The 24,414-nt window shown below is 38.6% G+C and overlaps 1 protein-coding gene across 3 annotated transcripts in view; it reads right to left on the bottom strand.

Annotated features, from left to right (window-relative positions):
* Window positions 1-24,414, bottom strand: part of KIAA0513 (KIAA0513 ortholog) — a 428,805-nt gene that overhangs the window by 47,210 nt on the left and 357,181 nt on the right. For all 3 annotated transcript variants that reach the window (XM_053701111.1, XM_053701103.1, XM_053701120.1), the window contains 2 exons: window positions 17,119-17,199; window positions 13,293-13,387 (listed from right to left, as the gene is read on the bottom strand). In XM_053701111.1, the coding sequence (XP_053557086.1) occupies window positions 13,293-13,387; window positions 17,119-17,199 (176 nt within the window). The remainder of the gene's footprint in view (window positions 1-13,292; window positions 13,388-17,118; window positions 17,200-24,414) is intronic.

Raw genomic sequence — 24,414 nt, forward strand, 5'->3', positions numbered from 1 at the left:
CACTACGGCATCCGAAACAAACGCATTAGCCAGCTTAAGGGTTCTAATCTTGCTCAAAGATTCATCCAACGGTGCTGTGCGAATCGCCTCTTCCAGCGACTCAAACCAGAATGCCGCTGCAGCAGTGACAGGCGCAATGCATGCAAGAGGCTGTAATATAAAACCTTGTTGAACAAACATTTTCTTAAGGTAACCCTCTAATTTTTTATCCATTGGATCTGAGAAAGCACAGCTATCCTCCACCGGGATAGTGGTACGCTTGGCTAAAGTAGAAACTGCTCCCTCCACCTTAGGGACCGTCTGCCATAAGTCTCGTGTGGTGGCGTCTATAGGGAACATTTTTCTAAATATCGGAGGAGGGGAAAAAGGCACACCGGGTCTATCCCACTCCTTGCTAATAATCTCTGTAAGCCTCTTTGGTATAGGAAAAACGTCAGTACACACCGGTACCGCATAGTATTTATCCAGCCTACATAATTTCTCTGGGATTGCCACCGTGTCACAATCATTCAGAGCCGCTAACACCTCCCCTAGCAACACGCGGAGGTTCTCAAGCTTAAATTTAAAATTTGAAATTTCTGAATCCGGTCTCCCCGAATCAGAACCGTCACCCACAGAATGAAGCTCTCCGTCCTCATGTTCTGCAAATTGTGACGCAGTATCAGACATGGCTCTCGTGTCATCGGCGCGCTCTGTCCTTAACCCAGAGCTGTCGCGCTTGCCTCTTAACTCGGGCATATTGTATAATACTTCTTTCATAACATTAGCCATATCATGTAAAGTGATTTGTAAGGGCCTTGATGTACTTGGCGCCTCAATCTTACGCACCTCCCGAGCGGGAGACGAAGGTACTGACACGTGAGGAGAGTTAGACGGCATAACTTCCCCCTCGTTGTCTGGTGATAATTTCTTTATCGGTACAGATTGACTTTTATTCAAAGTAATATCAATAAAATTGGTACACATATTTCTATTGGGCTCCACATCGGCTTTTAAACATAATGAACAAGCAGATTCCTCTGTATCAGACATGTTTAAACAGACTAGCAATGAAGCTAGCAAGCTTGGAAATTACTTCAATAAGTTTACAAGCAATATAAAAAAAGCTGCAGCGCTTTTTTTAAAAAAAAAAACACAATTGAATAACAAAGAACTAGTTCAGTTATAGTCAACAATTCTTTAAATGTATTAATTAGCAGAGGATTGCACCCATTAGCAAAAGGATGATTAACCCCTCAGTACCCAAAAAAAGGATTTAACGCTTTTATCACAGTCAAACACACTGTCACAGGTCTGCTGTGACTGATTACCTCCCTCAAAAACTAATTTTGAAGATCCCTGAGCTCTCTGGAGACGTCCTGGATCAAAGAGGAAGAAGCAGGAAGACTGTGCTAGAATTTTAACTGCGCAACAAGGCGCTAAAAAAGGTCCCTCCCACTCCTATTACAACAGTGGGAGACCTGATATTACGGTTTCTATGCAGAAATATACGTTAGCCGTGTGGAAAAAAATCATGCCCAAAAAGATTTATCACCAAAGTACCTCACAAAACGATTAACATGCCAGTAAACGTTTTAAAAAACAACATTTCAGATGCTGTGTAAAGTTATTACTAAGCCTGCTACCAGTCGCTTCTACTGCAGTTAAGGCTCACACATTATATCAGTATTAACAGTATTTTTTCAGTCAAATTCTAGTCCCTAGAAAATAACTCTACTGTGCATACATTTATCAGCCTGATACCAGTCACTACTACTGCATTTAAGGCTGTACTTACATCATACGGGTAACAGCAGTGTTTTCTTAGTCAATTCCATTCCCAGAAAATATTGTACTGCACATACCTCATTTGCGGGAGACCCCGCATGCTATTCCCATTTTCTGAAGTTACCCCACTCCTCAGAATGTCGAGAACAGCCAGTGGATCTTAGTTACGCCTGCTAAGATCATAGAAAACGCAGGCAGTTTCTTCTTCCAAATACTGCCTGAGATAGAAAAAACAGCACACTCCGGTGCCATTTAAAATAACAAACTTTTGATTGAAGAATAATTAAGTAAAAACTCCAACTCCTCTCGCGACCTCCTTCTTTGTTGAGGGTTGCAAGAGAATGACTGGGTATGACATGTGAGGGGAGGAGCTATATAGCAGCTCTGCTTGGGTGATCCCCTTGCAACTTCCTGTTGGGAAGGAGAATATATCCCATAAGTAATGGATGACCCGTGGACTGAACACACTTAACAAGAGAAATAAACATTCATATGCATTATCCCAAATAATGAAACTGACTGTCTGAAATAAGGAATACTGATCATCCTGAATCATGGCAAATATAAGTTTTTTTTTTTTTTTTGTTTAATTTTTATTGAGGTAATAATTTGGCATATAAACACAAAGTTGCAGCAGTATACAATAGAAATCCTTAAATTTGCTTTTAACAGGGTACAATGTGTAAGTTGCATATTAACAATCATTATACTGGATCTCAGTTGCACTATGCATAGCAAAGAAAATAAAACATAATCGCCTGCTGCAAGAATAAGAGAAATAAACAACATTTCAAGAAAATGCCAATAAAAGTCTAGAACCTTCTTATTTATCTAAGAGGCCACTCTTGGACCTCAGGACAAGAATATTAAACAACTATAACAGAAGGTAACCCCAGAAATAAGAGGCCTCTCAAGGGCCACATACTGAAAACCTCAGATTTTATTATTATTACGCTATATATTGTAAGCTTAAAGTAATTTAGTAGTTAGTTTTTTATTTTTACAAGATGGTCATAGTGAGAATATCATTTTGCGTTGAAACTAGCCTTGCAGAGTGCAAATATAAGTTTAAAGACATATATTTAGAACTTTACATATAAAGTGCCCAACCATAGCTTAGAGTGTCACAAAAAAATAAGACTTACTTACCCCACTTACTTACATATAGTAGATAGCCAAACCAGTACTGAAACGAGAATCAGTAGAGGTAATGGTATATAAGAGTATATCGTCGATCTGAAAAGGGAGGTAAGAGATGAATCTCTATGATTCAAATAGGCAATACTCTCTTCACTGCACTCTGAGAGGAAAACCGGGCTCCAGCCTGCTGCGAAGCGCATATCAACGTAGAATCTAGCACAAACTTACTTCACCACCTCCACGGGAGGCAAAGTTTGTAAAACTGAATTGTGGGTGTGGTGAGGGGTGTATTTATAGGCATTTTAAGGTTTGGGAAACTTTGCCCCTCCTGGTAGGAATGTATATCCCATACGTCACTAGCTCATGGACTCTTGCTAATTACATGAAAGAAACATACTTACCTAAAGACACCCATCCACATATAGCAGATAGCCAAACCAGTACTGAAACAGTTATCAGTAGAGGTAATGGTATATGAGAGTATATCGTCGATCTGAAAAGGGAGGTATGAGATGAATCTCTACGACCGATAACAGAGAACCTATGAAAAAGACCCCCGTTAGGAAAATCATTGCATTCAATAGGTAATACTCTCTACATCCCTCTGGCATTCGCTGTACTCAGAGGAATCGGGCTTCAAAATGCTGAGGAGCGCATGTCAACGTAGAAATCTTAGCACAAACTTACTTCACCACCTCCATAGGAGGCAAAGTTTGTAAAACTGAATTGTGGGTGTGGTGAGGGGTGTATTTATAGGCATTTTGAGGTTTGGGAAACTTTGCCCCTCCTGGTAGGATTGTATATCCCATACGTCACTAGCTCATGGACTCTTGCCAATTACATGAAAGAAAAACAAATTAATGTTCCAAAGAGGAGAGATTTCTTTAAACTCTGGATATATCCTGACTAAGCTTGAACAAAGCCTTGACATCAAGTCACTTGGCAAGCTTCCTATAGCATGAAACAGAAAAAGTCAAATATGACTTGCTAGCAGAAAAGTCTTTATCTGAACCTTCTTGAAAAAAAATACTTGGTGACTTCTTGGTGCACTGTCTACACTCACAGCTAGTAAGATGAGCTAGTGCAGCAGTGAAAACTAAGCCTACAGCTCTTCCCTTCCTCTGCTCAAAGATTAGCTAGAGCAGCTGCAATGCTGACAGTTCTGCGAATGGTTGAGGGCTGTTATGAGCGGCAGATGATCAGGAGCTAGCCCAGCTCTGACAGTTAAGGGTGGGCAGAGTGTGGGGTCCTGTCTCTTTATTGGGGGGTCTGTTGCTCTGGGCCTTGGATTGTGGGGTCTAGTCTGTGGGGGGGGGGGCTGGAGTGTGGGGTCTGGTCCTGGAGGTTAGAGGGCCCTTCCCTAATTTTTGCTTAGGGACCCTCGTTGGTCTTAGTCGTCTCTGGATCTACATATAGTCTACACAATGAGGTATCTTACCACCTAAGGGTGTATATGGAGAACATTAGTAAAACAATGCAAATGACTGCGCCTGAATGAAAGTAACCACGCTCACTAAAAGGGGGACTTCCTAACAAAAAGCCCAAATGGATAGAAGATAAAAGGGACAGAATAGGAGCGCCAAAGGCTAAAGGTTACTAATCAAGGGGTGTGCTAATGTTGGTATGGTCAGAGCTATAAAAATTTTAAAAAATTAAATTAAAAAGAAACCTCAGGATATGAAATAATGCCTAGTTACAGAAACAAAGATTTATTCATAACCAATCTGAACACACATGGGCAGAATATGAGTACATAAGAAATAAAAATGAAAATAAAAATAAAACATGCAAAATGCAAAAATGTACACCTGACTGCAAAGTACTTAAATCAGAGTACAAAGATAATGACACAGCGAGAGGGTGACAAATTATCACAAATACAACATAAAAGCAATAAAATAATACCCGAGTATAAACAATGAGATGTGGTCTCATAAATAAGGAGCCCCTCCTGGGGCAAGGTGAAAAAAATATAATATATAAATATGTAAGGATGTGTTAGTAAAAAAAGACCAAATGACCTAACTTCATTAGCACCTGGAGAAATCAATAACACACCCCAGCCGGTAGAGCACGCTTAGGCTCATCGATCCCACGAGGTCCACACCTTAAGGTCGGTACTACACCACTTAGGACTTGGACTTTTTTACTAACACATCCTTCCATATTTATATATTATATTTTTTTCACCTTGCCCCAGGAGGGGCTCCTTATTTATGAGACCACATCTCATTGTTTATACCCGGGTAGAGCACGGTTAGGCTCATCGATCCCATGAGGTCCACACCTTAAGGCTGGTACTACACTACTTAGGAAACCCTCAAGGATTTTATCCTTCTCACGGACACTAATCAGGACTTCATTTCTTACCACTTTCCATTGGCCATTTGGACTTTTTTACTAACACATCCTTCCATATTTATATATTATATTTTTCCACCTTGCCCCAGGAGGGGCTCCTTATTTATGAGACCATATCTCATTGTTTATAACCGGGTATTATTTTTATTGCTTTTATGTTGTATATGTGATAATTTGTCACCCTCTCACTCGGTCATTATCTTTGTACTCTGATTTAAGTACTTTGCAGTCAGGTGTACATTTTTGCATTTTGCATGTTTTATTTTTATTTTCATTTCTTATGTACTAATATTCTGCCCATGTGTGTGGTCAGATTGGTTATGATTAAATCTTTGTTTTAAGCGTTTCTGTAACTAGGCATTATTTCATATCCTGAGGTTTCTTTTTAATTTAATTTTTTTAAATTTTTATAGCTCTGACCATACCAACATTACCACACCCCTTGATTAGTAACCTTTAGCGCTCCTATTCTGTCCCTTTTATCCTGTGTTTGGAGAACAGTAGACAATAGAAGTTTAGATTTTTTTGTATACTTATGGTCATTGTTATTTGATAAATTCTTTATTATCAAGGTTGTGTATTCATATTCAAAGTGTCCCTTATTTGTTGTTTTTCTTTACTTAAAGTAAGAATTTTAACAATGCATGATGAGGTGAGTGAAATTCACATCAAGAGCATGCTAAAAAGAAACCCCTTATGGTATCTTGAACTAAAAATGTTGTATCCATCTTTTTCATAACTGAGATTATTTACTCACAATATAGGTCCAAATAATGGGCAAATTATTTTTTATAGATAAAGTTTAGTATTGTATCACATCTCCAGTATAAGGAAGAACTTAAAATAGTTTATGAGAAAAACATAATTTATGCTTACCTGATAAATGTATTTCTCTTGTAGTGTAGTCAGTCCACGGGTCATCCATTACTTATGGAATATATCTCTTCCTAACAGGAAGCTGCAAGAGGATCACCCAAGCAGAGCTGCTATATAGCTCCTCCCCTCACATGTCATATTCAGTCATTCGACCAAAGCAGACGAGAAAGGAGAAACCATAGGGTGCAGTGGTGACTGGAGTTTAATTAAAATTTAGATCTGCCTTAAAGACAGGGCGGGCCGTGGACTGACTACACTACAAGAGAAATAAATTTATCAGGTAAGCATAAATTATGTTTTCTCTTGTTAAGTGTAGTCAGTCCACGGGTCATCCATTACTTATGGAATACCAATACCAAAGCTAAAGTACACGGATGAAGGGAGGGACAAGGCAGGAACATTAAACAGAAGGAACCACTGCCTGAAGTACCTTTCTCCCAAAAATAGCCTCCGAAGAAGCAAAAGTGTCAAATTTGTAAAATTTTGAAAAGGTGGGAAGCGAAGACCAAGTAGAGGCCTTGCAAATCTGTTCAACAGAGGCCTCATTTTTAAAGGCCCAGGTGGAAGCCACAGCTCTAGTAGAATGAGCTGTAATCCTTTCAGGAGGCTGCTGTCCAGCAGTCTCATAGGCTAAACGTATTATGCTACGAAGCCAAAAAGAGAGAGAGGTAGCCGAAGCCTTTTGACCTCTTCTCTGTCCAGAGTAAACGACAAACAGGGAAGAAGTTTGACGAAAATCTTTAGTTGCCTGCAAATAGAACTTCAGGGCACGGACTACGTCCAGATTATGCAAAAGTCGTTCCTTCTTTGAAGAAGGGTTAGGACACAGTGATGGAACAACAATCTCTTGATTGATATTCCTGCTAGTAACTACCTTAGGTAAGAACCCAGGTTTAGTACGCATAACTACCTTGTCTGAATGAAAAATCAGATAAGGAGAATCACAATGTAAGGCAGATAACTCAGAGACTCTTCGAGCCGAGGAAATAGCCATCAAAAACAAAACTTTCCAAGATAACAGCTTGATATCAATGGAATGAAGGGGTTCAAATGGAACGCCTTGAAGAACATTAAGAACTAAGTTTAAGCTCCACGGCGGAGCAACAGTCTTAAACACAGGCTTAATCCTAGTTAAAGCCTGACAAAAAGCCTGAATGTCTGGAACTTCAGCCAGACGTTTGTGTAGAAGAATAGACAGAGCAGAAATCTGTCCCTTTAACGAACTAGCAAATAAGCCCTTTTCTAAACCCTCTTGTAGAAAGGACAATATCCTAGGAATCCTAACCTTACTCCATGAGTAACTCTTGGATTCGCACCAATATAAATATTTACGCCATATCTTATGGTAAATTTTACTGGTAACAGGCTTCCTAGCCTGTATTAAGGTATCAATAACCGACTCCGAGAAGCCACGCTTTGATAGAATCAAGTGTTCAATCTCCATGCAGTCAGCCTCAGAGAAATTAGATTTGGATGGTTGAAAGGACCCTGAATTAGAAGGTCCTGTCTCAGAGGCAGAGACCACGGTGGACAGGACGACATGTCCACTAGGTCTGCATACCAGGTCCTGCGTGGCCACGCAGGCGCTATCAGAATCACCGAAGCTCTCTCCTGTTTGATCTTGGCAATCAAACGAGGAAGCATCGGGAACGGTGGAAACACATAAGCCATGTTGAAGACCCAAGGGGCTGTCAGAGCATCTATCAGCACCGCTCCCGGGTCCCTGGACCTGGATCCGTAACAAGGAAGCTTGGCGTTCTGACGAGACGCCATGAGATCCAGATCTGGTTTGCCCCAACGATGAATCAGTTGAGCAAAGACCTCCGGATGAAGTTCCCACTCCCCAGGATGAAAAGTCTGGCGACTTAGAAAATCCGCCTCCCAGTTCTCCACGCCTGGGATGTAAATCGCTGACAGGTGGCAAGAGTGAGACTCTGCCCAGCGAATTATCTTTGAGACTTCCAACATCGCTAGGGAACTTCTGGTTCCCCCTTGATGGTTGATGTAAGCCACAGTCGTGATGTTGTCCGACTGAAATCTGATGAACCTCAGAGTTGCTAACTGAGGCCAAGCTAGGAGAGCATTGAATATTGCTCTTAATTCCAGAATATTTATTGGGAGGAGTTTCTCCTCCTGAGTCCATAATCCCTGAGCTTTCAGGGAGTTCCAGACTGCGCCCCAGCCTAGAAGGCTGGCGTCTGTTGTTACAATCGTCCAATCTGGCCTGCGAAAGGTCATCCCCTTGGACAGATGTGGCTGAGAAAGCCACCATAGAAGAGAATCTCTGGTCTCTTGATCCAGATTTAGTAGGGGGGACAAATCTGAGTAATTCCCGTTCCACTGACTTAGCATGCACAATTGCAGCGGTCTGAGATGCAGGCGCGCAAATGGTACTATGTCCATTGCCGCTACCATTAAGCCGATTACTTCCATGCACTGAGCTACTGACGGGTGTGGAATGGAATGAAGGACACGGCAAGCATTTAGAAGTTTTAATAACCTGGCCTCTGTCAGGTAAATTTTCATCTCTACAGAATCTATAAGAGTCCCTAGAAAGGGAACTCTTGTAAGTGGTAATAGAGAACTCTTTTCCACGTTCACCTTCCACCCATGCGACCTCAGAAATGCCAGAACTATCTCTGTATAAGACTTGGCAGTTTGAAAACTTGACGCTTGTATCAGAATGTCGTCTAGGTACGGAGTCACCGCTATGCCTCGCGGTCTTAGTACCGCCAGAAGTGAGCCCAGAACTTTTGTAAAGATTCTTGGAGCCGTAGCTAATCCGAAGGGAAGAGCTACAAACTGGTAATGCCTGTCTAAGAAAGCAAATCTTAGGTACCGATAATGATCCTTGTGAATCGGTATGTGAAGGTAGGCATCCTTTAAGTCCACTGTGGTCATGTACTGACCCTCTTGGATCATGGGAAGGATGGTTCGAATAGTTTCCATTTTGAATGATGGAACTCTTAGAAATTTGTTTAGGATTTTTAAGTCCAAGATTGGTCTGAAGGTTCCCTCTTTCTTGGGAACCACAAATAGATTTGAATAGAATCCCTGCCCATGTTCCGTCCACGGAACTGGGTGGATCACCCCCATTAGTAAGAGGTCTTGTACACAGCGTAGAAACGCCTCTTTCTTTATTTGGTTTGCTGATAACCTTGAAAGATGAAATCTCCCTCGTGGAGGTGAAGTTTTGAAGTCCAGGAGATATCCCTGAGATATGATCTCCAACGCCCAGGGATCCTGGACATCTCTTGCCCAAGCCTGGGCGAAGAGAGAAAGTCTGCCCCCCACTAGATCCGTTTCCGGATAGGGGGCCTTCTCTTCATGCTGTCTTGGGGGCAGCAGCAGGTTTCTTGGCCTGCTTGCCCTTGTTCCAGGACTGGTTAACTTTCCAGCCCTGCCTGTAACGAGCAACAGCTCCTTCCTGTTTTGGAGCAGAGGAAGTTGATGCTGCTCCTGTCTTGAAGTTACGAAAGACACGAAAATTAGGCTGTTTGGCCTTTGATTTGGCCTTGTCCTGAGGTAGAGCATGGCCCTTACCTCCCGTAATGTCAGCTATAATTTCTTTCAAGCCGGGCCCGAATAAGGTCTGCCCTTTGAAAGGAATATTAAGCAATTTAGATTTAGAAGTCACGTCAGCTGACCAGGATTTAAGCCATAGCGCTCTGCGCGCTTGGATGGCGAATCCGGAGTTCTTAGCCGTAAGTTTGGTTAAATGTACGACGGCATCAGAAACAAATGCGTTAGCTAGCTTAAGTGCTTTAAGCTTGTTCATAATTTCATCCAATGGAGCTGTGCGAATGGCCTCTTCCAGAGACTCAAACCAGAATGCCGCCACAGCAGTGACAGGCGCAATGCATGCAAGGGGCTGTAAGATAAAACCTTGTTGAACAAATATTTTCTTAAGGTAACCCTCTAATTTCTTATCCATTGGATCTGAAAAGGCACAACTATCCTCCACCGGGATAGTGGTACGCTTAGCTAAAGTAGAAACTGCTCCCTCCACCTTAGGGACCGACTGCCATAAGTCTTGTGTGGTGGCGTCTATAGGAAACATTTTCCTAAATATGGGAGGAGGGGAAAAAGGCACACCAGGTCTATCCCACTCCTTGCTAATAAACACAAATTTCTATTGGGTTCCACATTGGCCTTTAAACATAGTGAACAAAGAGATTCATCTGTGTCAGACATGTTTAAACAGACTAGCAATAAGACTAGCAAGCTTGGAAATACTTTTCTAAATAAATTTACAAGCAATATAAAAAACGCTACTGTGCCTTTAAGAAGCACAAAAAGCTGTCACAGTTGAAATAACAATGAACCAAAATAGTTATAGCAACCAATTTTTCATAGTAAATGTATTAAGTTAGCAAAGGATTGCACCCACCAGCAAATGGATGATTAACCCCTTAATACCCAAAAACGGATAACAATTTAATAATTAACGTTTTTCTCACAGTCAAAACACACTGTCACAGGTCTGCTGTGACTGATTACCTCCCTCAAAATGAATTTTGAAGACCCCTGAGCTCTTTAGAGACGATCTGGATCATGGAGGATGAAGTAGACAGATTGTGACTGAATTTTTACTGCGCAAAAAAGCGCTAAAATAGGCCCCTCCCACTCATATTACAACAGCCCAATAAGTTTTATCACCAAGTACCTCACAAAAAACGATTAACATGCCAGTAAACGTTTTAAACATACATTTAAAAAGTTATGAATTGTTATTAATAAGCCTGCTACCAGTCGCTTTTACTGCAGTTAAGGCTCATACATTATTTCAATATTAACAGTATTTTCAGAGTCAATTCCATTCCTTAGAAAAATACATTCAGTGTACACACACTCATCAGCCTAATACCAGTCGCTATCACTGCATTTAAGGCTGAACTTACTTTACATTGGTATCAGCAGTATTTTCTCAGTCAATTCCATTCCTCAGAAAAATAATTACTGCACATACCTCATTTGCAGGGGGGCCCTGCATGCTATTCCCCTTCTCTGAAGTTACCTCACTCCTCAGATGAGAACAGCCAGTGGATCTTAGTTACGTCTGCTAAGATCATAGAAAACGCAGGCAGATTCTTCTTCTAATGCTGTCTGAGAATAAACAGCACACTCCGGTGCCATTTAAAATAACAAACTTTTGATTGTAGAAATAAACTAAGTTAAAAAACACCACAGACCTCTCACAGCGACCTATCTTTAGTTAGGCTGCAAGAGAATGACTGAATATGACATGTGAGGGGAGGAGCTATATAGCAGCTCTGCTTGGGTGATCCTCTTGCAGCTTCCTGTTAGGAAGAGATATATTCCATAAGTAATGGATGACCCGTGGACTGACTACACTTAACAAGAGAAAGTGAGATTATGGAATAGCAAAAGTCAAAGTCTTGAAATTAACATTAAGAGCTACGTAATAGGCAAAAGAGAAATGCATTTTAAACGTTCTATGTAACAAATAAATCCTAGGCTTGTAAACCCCCTCTTTATTGATCAAAATGGTTTTAAAGGATTGGCTTCAATAGATATTCTTATGTGCACACAATAGTAGGACTACTATTTGTAACCCGAGTCTGACAACCAGTTTCTCAGTATGTATACATAAATATGCAAAGAATAACCTCTAGCAGAAATATCGGTATATAATTCACTAAGGGAACAAAAATGTTTGCTATCCTTAACCTAACACAAGAACAAGGACCAAGTATATTTGAAATGTAAAAACCATAAGAATTAGGGAATCACAGAATGGGCCTGAAGATATAAAGCTCTCAGCTCAGATGAGATTATATAAGATGTTTTTACAGCACTGTGAGATTCCTCACAATATTCTAAAAAGCCAAGAGGTGTTCTCTGATTTTCTGGATGTGAAGGAGAGACAAGTTCAATGCAACATAGCAGTGTATAACATCAGAGTTCTGCTACATTTACACTTTGTATTTTATATTACTTTAGACTTCAGATTAAGTTTTATTACATTTAAACTTTGCACTTTCTATTTTGTATTTTAATTCATACAGATTCAGTATACAACAGTGTATTTGGGGTTGAGATTTTACAAATCCTGATTATGTATTGACCGTTTATGTGCAACTTTAACAAATTAGGGGTATAATTCTTATATCTTACAAATTACGTTGCACTTTGTATTTGTTCTATTTAAAATAAAACGGACAGCTTCAGTTTCCAAGAAAGCACCAGATGATCAAAGATTCTTAAGTTTGGAGAGAAATTATTGTGCAAACTTCACAGAGGGCTGAACTCACTGAATTCTATAAGAAAAAGGACGGAACCTGGAAGTCCCTGAGAGATGAGATATGCCTTCTATAGAAAGTAATAAGGCTCTTTGGGATACAGAATTTAACTAGGGAGAGTGTTAACAGGACAACACTTGGGAATGATATAAAGGCGCTCAGTGTGCATCAATTATAAATTAAACTGAAATGTTTTACCTATAATTTAACTTGATTTTGCCTAGTTTAATATATATTACTTTTCTGTCAGTTAAAAAAGTATATTGTGAATGTTGAGAAAACTTTACCTGCATACAGCTGGCGAGATAATTCAGTGAGACCAGCTTGTGTAAAATACGTACAACATTTCATGAGCATAGTGAGAGAGCCTCAGACATACCCTTGGAACTCCCTTGTTCAGCCCAGGGAACTCCCCAGTCCATTCCACTTTCTGAAGCTGTCTGTTTTATTTTACAATAGAGCCAATACAAAGTACAATGTCATTTGTAAAAGATACACAGAAATATACAAAGTATGATTCTAAAGTAACACAGAAACTTTCAAAACATAAACAGAATTTGTAAAATTGCTAATGTATTTAAATCTAAATGCACTAAAATACAAAAGAGAAAGTAGAAACCTTAAATGTAATAATACTGAAAGAACTAAATCTAAAGTGTAAAGTAATATACAATACAAAGCACACAATGTGCAGTGTTCTTGTCTCTCTTTTCCATACAGAAATGCAGAGAACACCCCTTAGAGAAATATAGCAAAATCTGCCTGTCTCAAATCTTGTGAGAGATCTTGCAGTGCTGGAGAATCATTTTAGATCATCTCATCTGAGAGGAGAGCTTTATGGAAGGCCCCATATGTTTTCAAATTATTACAATCTATGACCCTCACCTTCATCCAAGTTTCCGATCACTGCTTGCTTCTTCAGGAAGTCAATACACAGCTTTTTGCTTAAACCAAAGGCCAGCATGTTGTGTGTGAACGTGCTTTATTTATTACAAAAAAAGAAAGAAGGGAGAGAAAACAAAGCAGGTTAATCAGAAACAAGGTAGTCTTAAGTTCCAAATGTATCACTTCAGAAACAAATGTACACATGAGTTTTGCATTAACCCATTACGTTGTGTTTAAACGGACGTTAAACTCAGGAAGGGCAGGAACACTAAAGTCAAAATTAAATTTAAATGATTCAGATAGAGCATGCAGTTTTAGGAGACCTTCCAATGTATTTATTTATTTTCATTATCAAATTGTGCCCTATCTTTTTATTGGCACACTTTGTGAGGCACCAGCTACTAATGAGAGTGTAAAAAGAGTATACAGGTGGCCCTCGTTTTACAACGGTTCAATTTACACCGTTTCACAATAACAACCTTTTTTTCCAGTCATGTGACTACTATTGAAAAGCATTGAGAAGCAGTGCATTTATTAAAATAGCCAGTAGGTGGAGCTGTCCGCTTGTGTTGCAGCAAAGTCAAGCAAGCTGAAATTAATCAGTTTACCCAGACCTGAGCTATCGAGCAGATTTCAAAGGAACAAGATCTTCCTGTCTATAAATCAGTCCAGATTGGAATGCATAGAAAGAACTGTTTGCAGAAAAATGCAAGTGAAGTCTGTGTTGTGTGATTATTTTATTAGGTTTATAATGCTGTTTAGCATTTAAAGTCTTAATTTCAAAGCTTTAAAAATAATGTATTAGGTGTTACTTATGCCAATTTTGAGAGGGGCCTAGAACCTAACTCCCTCACTTCACATTGACTTACATTATGAACTGGGTTTCAATTTACAACGGGTTAGATTTACAACCATTCCTTTTGGAACCTAACCCCGGCGTAAACTGAGGGCTACCTATACATATATATGAGTTTGTGATTGGCTAATGGTTGTCACATGATACAGGGGGCCAGCAAATTGAAATGCATTTCAAAGTTTGTCAGAAAAAAAAATCTATTGCTCATATAAAAAATAATATATATATATATATATATATAATGCACCTGCTGATTCTACTGTATTTATTGGTTCTGTATTGTAACAACGAGTACATAGAACAGACAGCTCACTGGCTGATAAGGACAAATACAGCTCTGTGACAAGCTGTATACAAGGAATGTACATTTTTTCAAAATCTGTATCACATTTACTACTACTGTATTGTGTGACTAATAGATCATACTATTGTGTTGTGTGACTAATAGATCATACTACTGTATTGTGTGACTAATAGATCGTACTGCTGTATTGTGTGACTAATAGATCGTACTGCTGTATTGTGTGACTAATAGATCATACTGCTGTATTGTGTGACTAATAGATCATACTGCTGTATTGTGTGACTAATAGATCATACTGCTGTATTGTGTGACTAATAGATCATACTATTGTGTTGTGTGACTAATAGATCATACTACTGTGTTGTGTGACTAATAGATCATACTACTGTATTGTGTGACTAATAGATCATACTACTGTGTTGTGTGACTAATAGATAATACTACTGTGTTGTGTGACTAATAGATAATACTACTGTGTTGTGTGACTAATAGATCATACTACTGTATTGTGTGACTAATAGATCATACTGCTGTATTGTGTGACTAATAGATCATACTGCTGTATTGTGTGACTAATAGATCATACTACTGTATTGTGTGACTAATAGATCATACTACTGTGTTGTGTGACTAATAGATTATACTACTGTATTGTGTGACTAATAGATCATACTACTGTGTTGTGTGACTAATAGTTCATACTATTAGGTTGTGTGGCTAATAGATCATACTGTTGTATTGTGTGACTAATATATCATACTACTGTATTGTGTGACTAATAGATCATACTACTGTGTTGTGTGACTAATAGATCATACTACTAGGTTGTGTGGCTAATAGATCATACTACTAGGTTGTGTGGCTAATAGATCATACTGTTGTATTGTGTGACTAATAGATCATACTACTGTGTTGTGTGACTAATAGATCATACTACTAGGTTGTGTGGCTAATAGATCATACTGTTGTATTGTGTGACTAATAGATCATACCACTGTGTAGTTTGTTTTCTCACTAACCTAGGCACACTGTCCCCATATAGAGGGAACATATTATTTACTATTGGATTCACACTCACCATATTGTAATTATCATATAGCACCTCTCCTAATTATTGGAGATTAGGCTTTAGAATTGCACTAGAATATTTTATAGATATATTTTTTCTACCACACTTGGTATTTGAATTTATTACATATACCGTTACGGCACTACCAGTGTCTGTGTGTGTATATAAGAATACATATAGGCACTGATATATATATATATAAATATACACCTATTACATCTGACATATATACCTATTACATCTGACATATATACTTATTACATCTGACATATGTCAATATAGCAAATTTTCCGTCTATTTAAGAATTAGTATTCCTTTTGAATGGGTGTTTCACTATGTAACCAGCTCCCATGATCGCAATAACATCATATAGCGGAATAATTGTACTTAGAGCAATCGGGTCTAACTATGGCACATATCCTAGTTTTGGCTTTCCCCCCACGGACCAATAGTCACAACCTGTCTAACACGAACACAGGCAGGACCAATGGGAGGTTTTGTTTACGGCTGGCCGCCACCAATCACTATACTTCCCCAAGTTACATTAACAGCCTGTAATACACGTAGCAGAGACACGGGCCCCCCCACCATGTGACCACAGACAAGACCAATGGGAGACTTTGTTTACCATTGTCCGTAATTTAGTATCATACACTTTCAGACTTCAGTGTATGCTAATTACAGCACATAACGTTACGCATTGGCAATGGAGGCGCGCCCCTAGCCAGTGCTCTGATTGGATATGCGCACTCCGAATGACAATATAGAAATAGTTAGAATGGCAATAGGAGATTGAGCGCGAACATCTTATTTGATTGACAGCCATATAGACAAATTAGCAAGTTGGTTTTGCGAACTATCCAACTATAGAATGATTGACAGCCTAGTCACCCTATGAGATTTTAGGAATTACGAACAACATAAATTACAAATTGTCCATTATAAAATGTTAGGTTTTTGCAAAATACAAACATATATAAAAACACCAATTTAGAAACATTCAGTTTATTCACTTGTTTGAAAGGTTATTAGAGCATACATAGAGAATTTATGTAGTATATTATAACAGGGGCGGCATCATTGTTAAATGATGGCCCTTGATTGGTTTGAAATCTGACAATTGGTGGGGGTGGGTTGTGGGTGTATTCCTAGTAGCATAGCCCTATATAAGGAGGTTAAGAATTGTGTAACAACATGCCTGAGGAAAAAGTATATCTGAGAAACGCGTCGCATGTATTCCTTATGTATAAGATACATTTTTAACACTGAGATGAGTGGTATTATTTTTTATACTTTTTAAATAAATTTACTTTTATATCAAATCCAATCTTAGTGTTATAATTGATACTTCCTGTTGCTATGCTACTTTAGAGTATTAACACTCTGACACCCACCCATCCGTTACTCCACCTTGGAACAGCTAGCTGGATTGCTGTGAAATCCAGCCTGTCTCTATGGGCAAAATTGATTGCCTTCACCACATGTGAGTATCCTGTGCATATTGGGGTGTTGTTGTGCCTTATATCACCATTGATCTGCACCATTGGCGCCTCTGTACTTTGTCTCACATCTCTGTTTTCTCACTAAAAATGCTTACCCCAACTGTCCAAATGTTATGTTCTCATTAAACTGCAGGCTGTCATCTCGCTCCTCCTGAGTCATATGATACCACTTATCTCTGGCAGGAAAAATACATGAGAGAAAAGACAAGTTTTAGGATCTTATAATTTAGATTACATTTCTACAGATTAAAAATCTACCGAGTCCATATATATTTTATTATTTTAAATAGTTTTGAATGTAAAGATTGAATGATGCTGGGCAACATGAAACTGGCAAGAACTTAATTGCAGAGAAGAAAGCAATTCACAATATAAAAATTAGAAAGCATGCATTAAATTGTAATTAAAAATACAAACAGCCACTACAAACTAAAATGATTTCTTCTCTATCTTGATACTGCATGGTGATGTGGTCAGAAGACTAAGGCAATATTCATCTCAGCTTGCATTACTATATAATTGAAGTAAACTTCCTGTATGAAATGGTCATAACACTGAGAAAAAATTAGAGTCAATGAAATATTTATTTTGCCAAGTCACATTTGCCTTCCTAAAATATGAAAGGGTTAATATTTCATAATCATGCTTGTAAATTAAAATTTTAAAATGACCGTAAATTTCAGGGATCAGAGCAAAACAAAAGCTTCAAGGTAACAATGCTAAACTAAGTAGACAAACAGGTTCTCCCAATAAAAATTGAAGCTCAGCTAATTTATCCTCGGAGGGCTCCATGTACTAAGCAGTCAGCGAGCTACCCGCAACAAATCTCGCGTCAAAACTCGCAAACTGATATGTACAAAGCCGTCAATTATGTTAAAACTCGCATCTTTAAAATTGCGAGCGTACTTATCCGCCAAACCTCGCTACCGCTCCATTTTTCACTGTAATTAGACACATTTGACCACCAACTCGCCAAAAAACGAATGTACTAAAAAATCTATTTGTCCGCTCGCTACAATTTCCGCTCCCACCTCGCTATTTTTGCCTCGCCACCTTTTAGGTGGCGGGCAAGGTACAAAACAATAGGAAAGTCAATCTAGACGCCAGTCTAGACATATATAAAAGGCAGTAATATCAGCATTGTACTTACAGCATAACTGGCGTCTAATTTGTCTCTCATTTCCATGTACATAAATTGCGCCCAATTTGTCGACTGTAATTAAAGAGTAATCTATTTAAATTTGTATTGTTAGTTGTCAATCTTTATAATTATTTTTATATTAATATTTATATATTATCAGATCCAGATGAAGCCATATCCAAATTGTAAATAAATATTACAAAAATAACGCTCTGTTATCACTCTTCAAAAAATTTTGAACAATAATAAAGTTGTTTAGATAAGTTGAACTTTTATAGGAGCAAAATATCCCGCGACTACTATGATGTTCGTGACACCTTGCATGTCACGTGTTAATAATTGGCCAGACAATTCAACTGAAAGTTAAGTACCGTCAGCTTAGTCGCGGCGAGCGAGGCGTCAAATTTATCAACAATCCGCAACTGCTCGCGGCGGGCTAGACTTGTCTATTTATTGGGGGAATATTAGTACATAGCGACAGCGGACACCATTTCGCCCGCGGCGAGTAACGGCGAGTTTATCCGCGTCTACAATGACGGATGAATTGACGGCTTAGTACATGGAGCCCGGAGTCTCATAACTCGGAGAATGCAGAACTTTATCAGATGCATTTTCACAAAGTGCCACAACTTTGTTTTAAGCTACACAGCTGTTATATGAAAGTCACTTATATTCATTTAACACACCCTCAGATAACATGAAAGTGGGGTAAGTCAAGAGAAAAATATCTTGAGTTTCCAATTATACAGAAAAAAATATTTATTTTAGGAAAATGTTTCTCTACAAAGCAAAAGAAAAAAGCACATTTAGCTAAATGATACGGTTTCCTTAACAGAATATGTTTACAATACACAAAACTTACATTTCACACCATCTGACAAGTTTATTACCATGGTGTGCGCAGCCCAGCAAGGACTCTATAAAATGGACCTTGCATATGAACTGCATAAAAATGCATTGCACCTATTAAAGCCTAAATGCATAGTGTCATCTAGTTAAACCTTTTGTAATGACCTTCTCACTAACAATACATACCTTGGAATAGATATACTGGATGTTAGGGGAATTTATGTGAAATACATAACAAAAATGGCTATTTCTCAAAAATAAAGAGATAAAAATAATATATACAAACACGCACCACACCAAAACAAGTGCAAGAAAATGCTTGTTTTACACACTCAACATTACAGACTTTTACAGAGAAAGAACAAATTTGCTTCAAGGCCTTGGTGAACGACCTATTATCAAATTTAATGCAGAAATGAAGAAAGATTTCCACCTGTTTTTATTGTTTCTGGGGTGTAATTACAAGTGTGGTAAAGAACAGCAATTATCTTTTTTTTCATGTAGCATTTTATATGGGCGTCCCCCTTCTCAGTGCAGCTGCAGAAGCGAGACGTGCCTCATTGACTGTATTATGGAAAGAATACAACTGCCAGTACAGACTAGAGAAAGTGCCATTTAGCCTTTCATCCAATTATACAGAGTATTGGTAGTTGATGTGCTCACAAAACACAGCAGAAGTGTTGCACAAGAGGCAGACAACTAATCTTGAGATCAACTCTTGAAGCGTCCTTCATTAGTGAATATATACCAGAAAAAAAATAGGTCAGCCTCTTTCCTCTCCTACCTGAAGCCGATGTGCTCAGCTGATTTTTAAATAACATATCAAACATGCCAGCTGCACCAATGAAAACACTTGATAAGTTTTCAATAGTAACATTTTCTTTAATTTTTAGTTACTGATAGGGAAAGATAAAGTAATAAATCAAACTGGATGAAAACTAGGTAGCACATTGGATATAAAAAAATGTTTATTAAAACTGTATAGTGCAAAATAAAACTATTTTACTTGCACACAACAAGCCATAGGATATCGCCCTCACACATTAACGTATTCCCCCATAGAAGTCAATGAATAAAAAAGTGGTAAAAAGCACCCTACTTGCATGCAAACACTATAGCATATGGAAATATGAATACTGTATTTCACATTCCAATGCTCTAGTATATGTTCTATTTATTCATAAAAACATATTTTTACATATCTTTGATTTTTTTGGTAAAAACATAATTTATGCTTACCTGATAAATTATTTTCTTTCAGGACAATGACAGTCCATAGGGCTCCATAACATATGGGATATATTTCCTGCCACTAGGAGGAGGTCAAAAACCCAAATCAGAGCTTAAAGTCACTCTAATCTCTCATCTCTAATCATTTCAATGTATAGCCGACCAAAAATAGGAAACATATAGGCAGGAAAGAAAAAGCAGGGCATCATTAGAACTACAGCCCAAAAAGAAAGAAAATAATTTATCAGGTGAGCATAAATTATATTTTCTTTCGTAAAATAATGATGGTCTATAGGGCTCCATAGCATATGAAATCAATACCCATGCTGATAAAGGGTGGGGCAATTTTTCTGGCAGTTCCTATTTAGCCGACAATGTGGCCTGAAGGACTTTCCTGCCAAAAACTGCTTGCAAGAAACAAACACATCAAAGCAATACAATTTGGAAAAAGTATTCAGAGAAGACCATGTTGCAACATTGCAAATCTGATCCAAAGATGTATCATTTTCAAAAGCCCACAAAGTTGCAACTGCTCTTGTAGAATGAGCTGTGATATGCTTAGGAGGTAACCTTCCTGCCTCCAAATAAGCCTTGTGAATCACTTGTTTGAACCAAGAAGCCAACTCTACCCTTAGTAACCTTCTGCCCCTTTACGAGTCCAAGAGTAGAGAACAAATAAACTAGAAGATTGTCTGAACTATTTAATAGCTTGAAGATAGAACTTCAAAGCTCTGACTACATCAAGATTATGCAATAGTCGTTCCTTAGAGATAGCAGAATCTGGACACAAGAAAGAAACAACAATTTCCGAAGAAACTACCTTAGGAAGAAAATCATAAGTAGTACGAAGTACAGCCTTGTCCTTGTAAATAATTAGAAATGAATATCATAGGACAAGGCTGGCAACTCCTAGCTGAAGAGATAGCTAACAAGAAAAGCACTTTCCAAAATAAAAGCTTTATATCAAAGTAATGTATCAGATCAAAAGGAGGACCTTGTAACACGGAAAGAACTAAATTCAAATTACAGGGAGGAGAAATAGGTCTCACAACTGGCCTAATTCTAACTAGTATCTGGACAAAAGTCTGAACATCAGGAAGTTTAGCTAACTTCCTATGAAAATGAACAGATAAGGCAGAAATTTGACCTTTTAGGGACCTAGCAGACAAACCATTTTCAAGGCCATCCTGTAAAAACTAAATATCAAGAAAACCATCTGGAAGAACACCACTCAAAATATACCTTCCAAATTTAGTAATAAAAAATATTTGTGTCACAGGCTTTCTGGCTTGAATCAAAGTTTCAATGACCGATTCTGAGAAACCTCTAAGTCTCAAAACTAGGCGTTCAACCTCCACGCCGTTAAACTTAGAGGGATTTGAGATCCTGATGGAAAAGAAGCTCTTGAGACAACAAGTCTTGTCTCAGAGAAAGAAGCCATAAAGGAGATACTTCTTAATATGAGGAGAGTCCACGGCATCATTCCTTACTGTTGGGAAATACTGAACCTGGCCACCAGGAGGAGGCAAAGACACCCCAGCCAAAGGCTTAAATACTCCCCCTACTTCCCTCATATCCCAGTCATTCTTTGCCTTTCGTCACAGGAGGTTGGCAGAGAAGTGTCATAAGATTTGTAGTAGTCCCTTATGAAGGGTATCTACCCTTCGAAATGGGACTGGAGTTTTAAGTAGTCTTGTCAGCCTCTCAGTGAGAGCTTTGACAAAAGTTATAGTCTGGAGATGCAGGGAGAGTCTTTCTGCGAACCCATCCAGATTCATATTAACAGCTCTTAAGCAATCAGTGTTGACTAATTTCACTGCCTGCTTCCATCACTCAAGTCCATGTCAGGAGCAATGCTACAAGACTGTCACACTTGAGAGGCTGTGTTTCTGTTCCACGGCATAGATTCCGGTAAGATCGTTTAATTTTTTACACATGTGTTAACGCCAGAAGACAGTGTTACAGTGTGGCTCCTTTTACCTTTATGGAATCAAGGGTTAATATCTCCCGAGGGGGATTATTTAACAGTGGGGATTAATCACATACATTTATTTGATTATGCTGCGACATGTGTGAGATGTTTTCTGGGCTCAGGCAGATGTTGGAACGTACAGGTTTTTACTTTCGTTTTTTTGAGCTGTGCAGCTTGAAATGCTTGGCGCTTTTTTTTCTCTCTCTTATAGCAGGGGCGGTCCTGCAATGCGCACCATGTGACCGGGTGCGGTGACACTTTATTTCCTCTTTCCTGACCGTGCTGGTTACAGTAGAAGAAGCGGTTTCTCTGTTTCGCCTGGGTTATAGGTGGTGGTGAGGGCCCCAGCCATTGGGGGTATAAAGGTGCTTTTTTTTTTTTATTAATCAATAGTCTGCTTTGTAAGCGCAAGCTATGGAGGATTCTGATGCATTAGAGGGTACTCCCTCTTTACCTAAGTCTAATCCTGTCTATATTGTGAGGAGGCCGTGGTATACCGCCCGCTCAACTATGTTCCACATGCCTTGATAAAGTAATCATGTCAAAGAAGGTTAATATGTTTGATACCACTGAGCCATCCACGTCTGAAGAGTCTCCGTCCTGTGAGGTGCGCACCATACAGTCATCTCCTAATACACATGCAGCTTCCCGTAGCACTCCTAATCCTCCATCTGGAGGATATTTATATATGTAGATATGTAAGAACAGTATAAGTTATATGTCTTTCTACATATAACTCATCATTAAATATCTGTTTATATGTATGTAAAGATACATGTGTTCTTTTATGCAAATATACATAAGCTGTATAAGTTATTTCATGTGATGCAGTCAAGATAATGCTTTTATACATCTTGCATGATTAATTCCAAATGCAGTCGTACAGGACTTCTCCAGTTCTCAGTATAACAGTGAAGTGCCTATTGGTATCTCTTTTATACCTATTATATGTGTAGTTCATGTCTATACACACAGGTTTTATTATGTAGATAAAAAATATTAAGCATGAATATTTTTATTAGCAACGTACATAGTGTATTTACTTTACTTTGCTTAGCTGAACATATCTTTTCCAGTATCTACGGTATACCTAATTATCGATATATATTGCCTGTCTAACAGTCATACGGAATAAGTATGTATTGTATAGTATATGCAGGTGTATAATATATGCTGATACTTATTTCATGTACAGATTATAAACTTTGTATAATTTTATGCATAAGTTTATGTATTTCAGAATTTATCAGTAAGAAGTCGTTTAGATATCTGGATTCATTCATTTGTCCTTCAGGAGACCGGGAGTATTCATTCCCTTGGAAGCCCAATCCTCCTAATTGACCAGGAAACCTTAAAGGGAAACCAGGAAACCTTAAAGGGACACTAAACCCCAAATTTTTCTTTCATGATTCAGATAGAGAATACAAATTTAAACAACTTTCCAATTAACTTCTATTATTGATTTTGCTTAATATTTTAGATATTGTTTGTTGACGAAATAGCAATGCACATGGGTGAGCCAATCACACACGGCTTCTATGTGCATAGACCAATGAGCAGCTACTGAGCCTATCTAGATATGCTTTTCAGCAAAGAATATTGAGAGAATAAAACAAATTAGATAAAAGAAGCAAATTAGAAAGAATCATGAAAGAAAAAAATTGGGTTTCATGTCCCTTTAACCCTCTTTGGGAAACATCCCATGATGCAGGGGTGAGCTAAGTTGGATGGACTGATTGACGGGTAAGGTAATTATTTTCACGGTTGTTCATACCTGGTATGAGAAATGCTATAGGGAGCCCCCGCCCGTATACTACAATGGCCCGCACCAAAATTAGGTTCTCTCTTCTGGCACCATTTATACCCTGATATTTCTCCTACTGTTCCTTGTTCCCTTGGCAGAATGACTGGGATATGAGTGAAGTAGGGGGAGTATTTAAGCCTTTGGCTGGGGTGTCTTTGCCGTCTCCTGGTGGCCAGGTTCAGTATTCCTAACAGTAAGGAATGATGCTGTGGACTCTCCTCATACAGAAGGAAATGCTTCCCCCCCCTGATAGGTTACTCACTATAGTCCCACTTGTCTAAAGTAAAGTTCAATGTAATCATTGGGCAGTCATTGGAAAATGGATATGTCATACCAACTCTGTTTTATATAGGTCTTCTTTGTTTACTGGTAGTTGGTTGTTGTTTTTAGGAGTA

Source organism: Bombina bombina, chromosome 1 (assembly GCF_027579735.1).
Source record: "Bombina bombina isolate aBomBom1 chromosome 1, aBomBom1.pri, whole genome shotgun sequence".
In the NCBI taxonomy this organism is placed as follows: domain Eukaryota; kingdom Metazoa; phylum Chordata; class Amphibia; order Anura; family Bombinatoridae; genus Bombina; species Bombina bombina.